Raw genomic sequence first — 9,841 nt, 5'->3', positions numbered from 1 at the left:
TTCATTCTATACCAGGCAATTCATAAATCTTGGAAGGACTCCCCTAACGTAAATGTTGTAACTTGAATTTAAAAATCCTATGTCTTGGGGGCTCAAATTCTATCTACGACCTTGACATGTACAGACTAAGATCTACCTAGTGACAAGACTAGTGGTAGAACATTCAAGACTGGTGCCTGAGAATTGAAGGTAGTGGTTAAGGTATCCCTGGGTATTTCTCCAAAATGAAACGACGTGAATGGACATCCAGCAAGCACTATTAGACCACAAACAAAGAGACAGGGTAGGAACATTCTGGACCAGTCTTTATGTTTTTGTAGGGTGACTGTGAGACCCTCGCTCCTCCCTGGATGCCGAATTGGCAGACAAGAGGGCCCAAGAAACCCAGAAGTGCAAGGGCAGTCCCATCCTCAGTTCTGGAGATTCTGCAGTCAGGAGAACTCGTGAAGACAGTGCCTACTTCTCAATGGTAAAACAGGCTAAAGTAGGCCACACGGTTCCGATGTTTCCTAAAGTCCTTGTCTGTGGACAGCTGCAATAAAAGAACATTGTCTAGTTCAGTATCCCAGAAAGAGTCCTCTGCTTCTGATCTTCCTGACTATGACGTGGAACCTCACAGTATAAAACCTGTGGCCCAGGTAAAGCCCAACCCAACAGGAATTGATTCGACATTCGTGATAACCGAGAACATTGTACTCTGGAGTTCATCATGCTAGGAATTGGCTACTTGGAAATTTTTGAGCAGTTGGTCAACATCTTGATGGCAAGGATTATATGTTTAACTATATGCTACCCATAGATCCTAACACATCTATCCATATATTAGGCATTTAACAAATACTTATGGATTTAATCCTAAATTCCACTAAGAAAAGAAATAAACCTAGAATTACAATAGCAAACCCAAACTAAGTATATATTCTATGTACTGTATGAAATGCTTTCCATATTATCTGTTAGTTAGCTTTACAACAAGGCCAGATAAATTGTATTATTAAATTCATTTTAAAGATAAGGAAGTCAATACAAAGAAAAGGCCTAAAGATCACACAGAAAAGCAACACTGGACCCCTGTTTAAAGACAGGTAGTACTTTCCACTCTCTTACTCAGAATACTCTTCAGCTCTCCAGTGATCTAACACACGTGATATGTCAGAAAGAACAATGAAGAAGGAGTCATGGATGTGGACTGTAGCTGACCAGTCACTTGATCGTTACTGTTCTCAGCATCTTCTTAAATCATATAGGATATTTCCCCATGTCTACCCTAAGGAATTAGCAGGTGCAGGTAATTCCTTATCTAAGGATCAGATGAAATGTCATAATTATCTATAAAAAGCTAACGCAGATGAGTTTCCAAAACTATCCTCACATTGACATACACACAAAATATAAGTTCACGGGACCATGAACTTTTCAAAGTTTCCTTACAAACTTCTGGTTAGGAACAAAAGATAATACAGGATATAGTACTGGACAGAAAGGTGTGTTAGCAGCCAATCTTATTACCTCAGCTTTTAGAGTTCTTTTCTCTAGACATGGAACCTGACACCAGTCTGGAGATCCAAATTTCATTGGCCAAGCAATCTTTGGGGGTGTCTTCTTCTCTGGATTGTATGTGCCAGGGCTAGAAATGAACATACAAATATGGTTGATGAAGGACCATGAATTTCACCCTCCTTGGGAAAAACAAGACTAACCTTGTCAGGCAAATTTGAGTGTCATTTCCCATTAGTGTGTCTCTAATTAGGTTGCCAGTGTTAAAGAGAACCAGCCTCAACATCCAAGCAAAGGGCTCAAACGTATTTCTATAACTCAGTATCCTTAGCTGAAAGACCAGAGATCTCAGTTTTCGTGAGTGCTATGAGATCCACCACGGTGATGGGTTAGTACTGCCCACAATTTGGACATGGTGAAATACATGCAGAGACAACTTTTCTGCAATCTAGGGAGAAGCAAAGCAGAACCAGTTACTTTGGCTCTCAATAATGAGATTATTTGTGAATTGCCTGTGTTTGTAAAGCTGTTGTAGACTTTACTGTAAGGAATAGTTTATATCTATATAGTTTAATCTATATCTATAGAATCAAGACTAATGCTTAAACTTCCTTAACAGAAGCTTGGAAAGGTTGCTTGCATTCTCTTGGATTTCTCATCAGTTAGGGAAAGACTTTGATCATTTCCCCTGCAGTTGCCTATTGAAAAGGTTCATAGGCATCTAGACTAAACCCCACTGGCTTACAAGGGCCAGATATTCTAGCCCGCCCCCCTTCTGTGTTTCCATTTCCTCCCTTCTCACTGTACCCTAACCGTGATAATGTCTTCCTTTTCTATCCTGTCAAATTTCTTCTCAACTTAAAGAATTTGCACTTGCTGTTCTTTCTGCCTGGTATGCTCTGTCTCCACATAACAAATTAAGTCACTTTACAGGACTGGTTTAATCTATTTGCTCAGATCTCAGGCCAAGTGGCACTTGCTGAGTGCTTTTCTAATCAACTTTAAACAAAGTCGCCCCCCAGCTCATCAGTCTATGACATCACCATTCTGCTCTAACGTCTTCATAGGACAGTACCAGTTCGCCACAGGCTCTGGTGTGCTCATTACAGTCTTAGCTTATAGTTACTGTCCTGAGGGAACTGTCACTTGGTTCCCTTCAGTCTTGGAAGTGTTATAGTTTGACTGATAAATTATATGGCCAGTATTCTTATTACTGTTGGTATTTGCTTGAGTATTTAATTCTGATTTATTTGGCTCTAACATGTACTCTCCAAGAGAGCAGGATCTCTGTTTGGTGGGCATATTGAATTCTCTGTGGAAGCCTCACAAGCGCCTGACACTTTAGTAAATGTCTATTGAATTAATAACCAATTCTACAACTCTAGAGTACCAGAGAAATGAGAAGTTAGAGGTCACATCTTTAAAGATTTAGCTTGGAAAGTTTGGACGTAATTCCTGCTTTATGTACTTCTTTCCTATGGAATGCACAGTAAACAGGAGACATACCCAGGATAAGAAGCGCCCTTAACTTCAGTCGTAAATCGAGGCATCATGACATTAAATGGAGCAAAGCTTTGTTTGTATTTCTCATCATAAGTAAAAACTTTCTGGTACATTCCTGGATATGGCGTCACTTCCTGTAATTATAAAAGGATTGTGTTAGAGGTTGATAAGATACAATCTATATTATCACAAAGTATTTAAGGTAAAGCAAAACAATCATTTCATGCTCTTTATAAGTCAGCTACAGTTCAGGGTGTCAAAGATGTAGAAATAGGCCTAAGTAGGCAAAAACCTAAAGATGGTTGTGGTTTATACACACACACACACACGCACGCACGCACACACACACAAACACACACACACAATATGGGTAAGGAATCAAAGCAAGTTGGTACAGTCCATCTCTGGGAGATGTTTATAGTTAGTATTGCTAGTCCCTGACTGTTCAGCAGGAGAGCAGGATCATAGCCAGGGGCTGCAGCTCAGTGCAAGCACATTGGTCTGGTACAGCCTAGGCTCAGAATTCATCAGTAAAAAGGAGAAAGATAATGATTTTGCTTTTGCTCACAATTAGACTTGAAATCCAGCTAGACACAGATACACACACAATGAAAAAGTTGGAATTTGTACTTTAATTGACAAGATAGTGTGATGTAAATAAACATAGCTTTTCTATTTTAACTTTAGGTTATTTTTTTTTTTTATTTTTGGTTTTTCGAGACAGGGTTTCTCTGTAGCTTTGGTGCCTGTCCCGGAACTAGCTCTTGTAGACCAGGCTGGCCTCGAACTCCCAGAGATCCGCCTGTCTCTGCCTCCCGAGTGCTGGGATTAAAGGCGTGCGCCACCACCGCCCGGTTTAACTTTAGGTTATTAAAGCCCTGTCCTGGGTCTGTTTCTTCAGTGAACTAGTTTCCACTCTCCCAGGTTACTTCCCGCTTGCAGTGTTAATGCCTCAAGCTTTTATGTTGCCGCCTGGACCACCTTACAATCTCTGAACGTTACCTTGCTGACTGGCTTAAACCGCACTGCTGTCCTGGCTCCAAGAGCATAACCTTTCGTACTGGCTGGGATCTGAGACAGGTTGTATGCCAAACCATTCCACTTCCAGTGGAAGTAAAAGAGGGAATGAGGGGAGGAGAGAGAAGAAAAAACATCAGTAACACAATCGTAAGCGGGGTGAATTTAGAATGTCCCCATGTGAACTTCTCTGCAAGCCATTGCTGTTTTATTTTTCTTGTCTTGATTCTTATATAGTCAAAACTGTACAGTTAAACAAACAACACAAGTAACTTTGCAGAGAAGTGTGGCTGGACAGATGAATAAATTGAGTGTCTGTGAATCCCAGTGCCTTCCATCTTCAGAGTCCTGTAACAGCTGAATTTGCTTTTCAGGAAAAGGCAGCCCGGAGACTGAACTAAGCAGAAGAAACCGACATCAGCCCACAGGGATGTTGGAAGTAAAGACGGTGCAGGGATTACAGAAAGACAAGGCTTGCATTTAGTGGGGAATGGAAAGTGCTGAATTATGGTCCTTGACACACTGACTCTACAGCTGGTTGCAGACCCGGGGCTCCTTCTCATGTGGCTTCCCAGAAAAAAAGCCACACAGAGTAATTTTTCTACCAGAACACGTGTGTATCCTTCCATAGGAAACGGAGGGGGAGGAGAATACTCACGTCTGTTTCTGAGTAACATCCAGGGCCTGTGTGGGGCGATCCCCTAACAGGGAGAAACTTGTTCCCCAACCAGGTTGGGGGGTGGTAGTGAGGAAAGAGTTTCCTCTGCTGACGTGTTCCAAAGGAGTAATTATCCGCCTTCCCTAAAGATAAAAAGAAGAAACTCCAAGTAAGCACGTGGGTGGAGGGAAGCATGGGGGCAGGTGGATCGGACGGACCCGGCTGCCAGCTCTTACGTGAACCAAGCGAAACTCCACGGAACGAGGGGGCGAGCTGTACTTCCTCCGTGTTCATCTCTCCTGGTCTTCCCACCCTTCTCCCGCTGTCTGTTCTGTAGTCCTCTGCTACTCTCCTCACCTACTCTGCTAAAGCACATCGTGCACCTACTCGGGTTCGCACTGCGTACCGCGTTGCCAAGGGGACGTAGCGGCTGAGAGCCAGAGAGGTGGAGCCTAAGGCTGCTCTGAGTGCGCCTGCGCAGTAGACGGCCCAGCGCGCCGGTCACTTCAGAATTGCCCCCTAATTCAGTCTCTGGATTGAGGGTGGAGCTTGCTAGGCACCAGGTGGAAGGGCTGCGTGGGTGAGAGGGTGGCAAGCTTCTTCGGAAACATTCACGAGAAATGCAGTGCTGTAAAGGTAGGGGCCTGGGGTTCAGACCGCTCTAGTTCTGAACTAATGGGACCAGGAAAGCAGAAAACACGCAGTAACTGTGTTGACAAGAGATGTACAGCTGAACATTGGCAGGAGCAGAGGAGATGGGGGCCCGGGAGGGGAGTTGACAGCTAGGTCTCTATAAGGTTTAGACCCATTTTTCTTTTTCCTCAAGCCAGAGAGAGAGAGAGAGAGAGAGAGAGAGAGAGAGAGAGAGAGAGAGAGAGAGAGAGAGAGAGAGAGAGAGAGAGAGAGAGACAGAGAGAGAGAGACAGAGAGAGAGAGAGACAGAGAGAGAGAGAGAGAATGAGAACGCGCGCGCGCGCGCGCGCGCGTGTGTGTGTGTGTGTGTGTGTATGTGTGTGCACATCCAATTGCATGTGTGGCATTTGCAAGGAGGCGTCTATGGGAGGCCAGAAGAAGACGTCAGATCTGCTGGAACTTTAGAGCACTGGGAACCCAACTTGGGCTCTTTGTAGCAGTTGTCGGCCGCTGAGCTACCTCTCTAGCCCAATTTTACAGATGAAATGAAAGTTTTTTTTTCTTTTCCTTTTTTTTTTTCAAGTGAAAGTTGGGCCCCTTAGTACAGACCTTTTATCCCAGCTATTCAGGAAGCTGAGGCAGGAGGATCACAGGTTCCAGGCCTTTAGCTGCAGAGTGAGTTCAGTCTGCAACTTAAAGTGAGGACTACCTCAAAAGGAGAAACGAAAGGAGGGCTAGTGATGGCTCTCAGACCTGGAGAGAGTGAGTGCCCAGGATGCGTGAGCCCCTAGCTTCATTTCCCAAAGCTACAAAACAAGGAGAATGATGCTATTTTGGAAATTTTCAAAATCTTTTTCAGTTGACACATAATTATAACTATTCATACACTGTTTCAGTATGTGTATATATTATGTGATATTCAAATCGGGAAAAACATATCCATCTCTCCAAACATTTGTCGTCTCTGTGTTGCAAACTTTCAGTTTCCTGTCTTCTGGCTGGAGAGAGCATTCTTTACCTAAACTTCACCGAGTGATGCCCTTGGCCAGTATAACAGATTTATATAAAGTTTAAGAAAAGCAATGGGATGCAATGGAACAAAAGAGGACACTAGTAGGGACAAGGTCTGGCCTTTATCATAATAATGTTGGAAAGGTGCTTTCTTAATTTTGATAATGTAACCAATATTGTGAGGTACTGATAATGGAGGAAACTGGGTAAAAAAATTGTGAGAACTCTCTCTGTATATTCTATAATATTTTCGAACTGAAATGAAATCTAGTCTGACCCTAAAGAAATAAAGACAAAGAGAAGGAAAAGCATATCAAGGAGGCACATCACTCAGCTTATTCTGTAACACTTGCAAAATCCTGATGGTGGTATTTGCAGTATAAGAAAATCTTTCTGCTCTTCAGACTTGAGAGGGAGGGGGAGAGGAGTGGGGGGAGAGGGAGAGGAGTGGGGGGACGGGGAGAGGAGTGTGGGGGGAGAAGTGGGAGGCTGGGAGGAGGCGGAAATTGTTTTTTTCTCAATAAAACAAAAAGAAAGTTAAAAAAAAAGAAATCTATACATCTTCTTGACTGAAGAAGAGACTTAAAGTACGTTTAAATAAATTCTAAGTTTAAATAAAAAAATCTTTGTGAACATAAATAAAAAGAAAAAATGAAAAAATTGAACAAATCAAATGTAATCTGTCATTTCATGACCAAGTTGTAGAATTCAAGGTTTGCTGTAAAATTTAAAAGTAAAACAAATATAGTTTCTTATATTAACTAAAATGTGATTATCTCAGTAGATAAAATAGCACAATACCTCATAATTTTAAGCATAAATCTTATTGTAAATTAGGATAAGCTTCCTCAATCTGATATTACTAATGATCAACATGTACAAAATGAACTTCATGATGAAAATATAAAAAATTTTAACCAGAGATCAGAAACGAGGATGACCACTTTTTCCACACACACACACCCCAGAAATAACTGTATATATGTATATATATATTACAGAAATAACAAAAAGGAAATACAGAATGATGAAATATATAATCATTTGGCTGCCATGAGAGTGGACATTGGTAAGACATACCAAAGCCTGTGAGTTTCCTGAGGAGCAGGATCATGGTTTTCTGTGACAATTTTTTTGATATATCAATCTAGCTAGGCTATAGTCTCTGATTATTTCATTAAAATTTTAGGATTTACTGTGAAGAGATTTTGGAGATATGATTAAATCCCTTATCAGTTGACTTCCAGTAAAGTTTATTCCTTGTAATCTTACAAGGATGGGATTTTAAAGGTACCATTGAGAGACAGGGTACAGTAAGGGAAGAAAAATTCAATCTGCGAACAATAGCATCAGTCTGTGGAGTGACTCGGCCTGCCTACATTTTTTTTTTATTTTAACTTTTTTCATTTTACATACCAACCCCAGTTTCCCCTCCCTCCCCTTCTCCCACCTCCCACCTTTCCCCCATTCCACCCCTTAGAGTACGACATAAGGCCTCTCTTGGGGAAGTCAACAAAGTTTGGCATGCCAAGTTGAGGCAGGACAAAGAGCTCCCCAACCCTGTATCAAGACTAAGCAAGATATCCCACCATAGGCAATGGTCTTCAAAAAGCCAGTTCATGGTCCCACTGCCAGAGGTCCCCCCCCAACAGATGAAGCCACATAATCGTCACCCACATTCAGAGGGCCTAGTTTGATCTCATACAGTTTCCCTAGCTGTCAGTCCAGAGCCTATGAGCTCCCACTAGCTTGAGTCAGCTGTCTCTTGAGGTTTTCCCCATCATGATCTTGACCCCCCCTTTGCTCATATGATCCTTCCTCCTCCTCTTCAACTGAACTCTAGGAGTTCAGCCCAGTGCTTGGCCTGCCCACATCTTGGACTTGCTTAGCCAGCTCCTTCAATCTGGGATGCACCTAGGTTGAGGATCTTCCTTGCAGATATCTTTTTAAAGACTGTTAAGCATTTGAATGGCAAGGACAGACTTGATTGAAAGACACTGCTGAAACATGACAATGGAACACAGCATAAGTTCCTGGAGAGGATCCTAGATGAGATAGCGTTATGACAGTTGGAGGAATTCAACAGCGCGTGTATGAATTTAAGGGTAGGGCTGCCCTGCTGCTGGTTTGCAGAGCAGAAGTGCCATACAGATGAGGTCTCTGTATCTGCTGGGAGTTTCACTGGAGGCTTTCAGGAGGACTGGGTACCATGTCATAAAAAGTGTATTCAAAAAAAGACACACACACACACACACACACACACACACACAGAGAGAGAGAGAGAGAGAGAGAGAGAGAGAGAGAGAGAGAGAACACAAGACATCATTATACAATTGAAGAATTGGGATGAAAAGGTTGTGCAACTCTTCTTTAGGTTTGAAATTGTTTCAGAATAGTAACTTGAACAAAGAGATAGCATTTAGAAAATGAGAAGGCAAGCTATGATGTCAGAGAAGACAATGGCAACAAAGCATTGAGCATTCAATACAGAACCACTAAAATGTGTGGCCACTGAGTGCTTGAAACATGGCTAGTCCAAGTTAGCGAAGCTGTGTTAGTCAACACTCTTTAGTTGTGAGAAAATGCCTACAGAAAGGAATTTAAAAGGAAGACATGTTTGTTTTGGCTCATGGCTTCAAGCTTTTAGCTGTGGTTCCTGAGCTTTGCTGGGTTGGGCCTGCACAGAGCAGGATGTTGTGACAGATCACATGTGGAGAGCAAAGCTGTTTGCTCAATGGCAGCAAGGAAGTTGGGGTCTGGGGAGTAGGAAGCAGGGACAAGTTATATACTTCAAGGACATGCCCTCAATGACTCACTTCCTCCAACTAGACCCTACTTCTAAAGTTTCCAAAACTTGTCTGTAGCCCATCAAGCTATGAAGTCATGGTTGTTTAAACATATCCATGAGATCAGAGCCCTCATGATCCCGTCAGCTCCCAAAGGCCCTGCCTTTGAGCACTACTCATTGAGATCAAGTCTTCACAGGAGTTCCCAGGTAATGTTTCAGGTCCCAAACATAGCTATAAGTGAAACACAGACTATATTTTAAAAACACACTGAACAAGATGTAAACTATCTGACTGAGTTTTGTGTTGATTACTTATTGGAATGAGAGTGTTTGGGGTTAAATCAAAACATGATTAAAATGAACTTCTTGTGTTTTGTTCTTTTAATTTGGCTACTTGAGAACTTAAAATTATATATGCAGCGTGTGTTGTATTTTTGTTGGATAACTCTGACCTAGAGTTAATAAAGTATTGTTACAAAGTAGTAAGGAAATCAGTTCATTTAGTAGAAAATGAACATGACTTGGGTGCCAACTTCACAAAAAAAAGAGCATTCACACAATTGGCAAGTATATAAAAGGTGCCACCACCTGGTGATGGTGGTGGCGCACGCCTTTAATCCCAGTACTCGGGAGGCAGAGGCAGGTGGATCTCTGTGAGTTTGAGGCCAGCCTGGTCTACAGAGAGTGAGTTTCAGGACAGCTAGGATAGCCAACGCTACACAGAGAAACCCTGT

General features: G+C 42.3%; 1 protein-coding gene across 1 annotated transcript; it reads right to left on the bottom strand.

Moving 5' to 3' along the window:
• Positions 1-288: 288 nt before the first annotated feature.
• Positions 289-5,081, bottom strand: Cimap3 (ciliary microtubule associated protein 3). The gene is made up of 6 exons (XM_075981690.1): positions 4,912-5,081; positions 4,676-4,818; positions 4,003-4,101; positions 3,004-3,134; positions 1,510-1,627; positions 289-532 (listed from the first exon to the last, which is right to left on the bottom strand). Exons 1-6 carry the CDS (start codon positions 4,967-4,969, stop codon positions 464-466), a joined length of 618 nt encoding a protein of 205 aa, XP_075837805.1. The 5' UTR covers positions 4,970-5,081; the 3' UTR covers positions 289-463.
• Positions 5,082-9,841: the final 4,760 nt, after the last annotated feature.

Source organism: Microtus pennsylvanicus, chromosome 7 (assembly GCF_037038515.1).
Source record: "Microtus pennsylvanicus isolate mMicPen1 chromosome 7, mMicPen1.hap1, whole genome shotgun sequence".
Lineage (NCBI taxonomy): Eukaryota > Metazoa > Chordata > Mammalia > Rodentia > Cricetidae > Microtus > Microtus pennsylvanicus.
This window is presented reverse-complemented; position numbering and strand designations above follow the sequence as displayed.

Excerpts from the sequence above, each read along its gene's own strand:
- Cimap3 (XM_075981690.1), bottom strand. The coding sequence starts at position 4,969 with ATGAACACGGAGGAAGTACAGCTCGCCCCCTCGTTCCGTGGAGTTTCG. Across the intron at positions 4,819-4,911 it reads TGGAGTTTCGCTTGGTTCAC|GGAAGGCGGATAATTACTCC; the intron begins GTAAGAGCTGGC and ends TTTTATCTTTAG. Across the intron at positions 533-1,509 it reads AAAGAACTCTAAAAGCTGAG|CTGTCCACAGACAAGGACTT; the intron begins GTAATAAGATTG and ends CTTTTATTGCAG.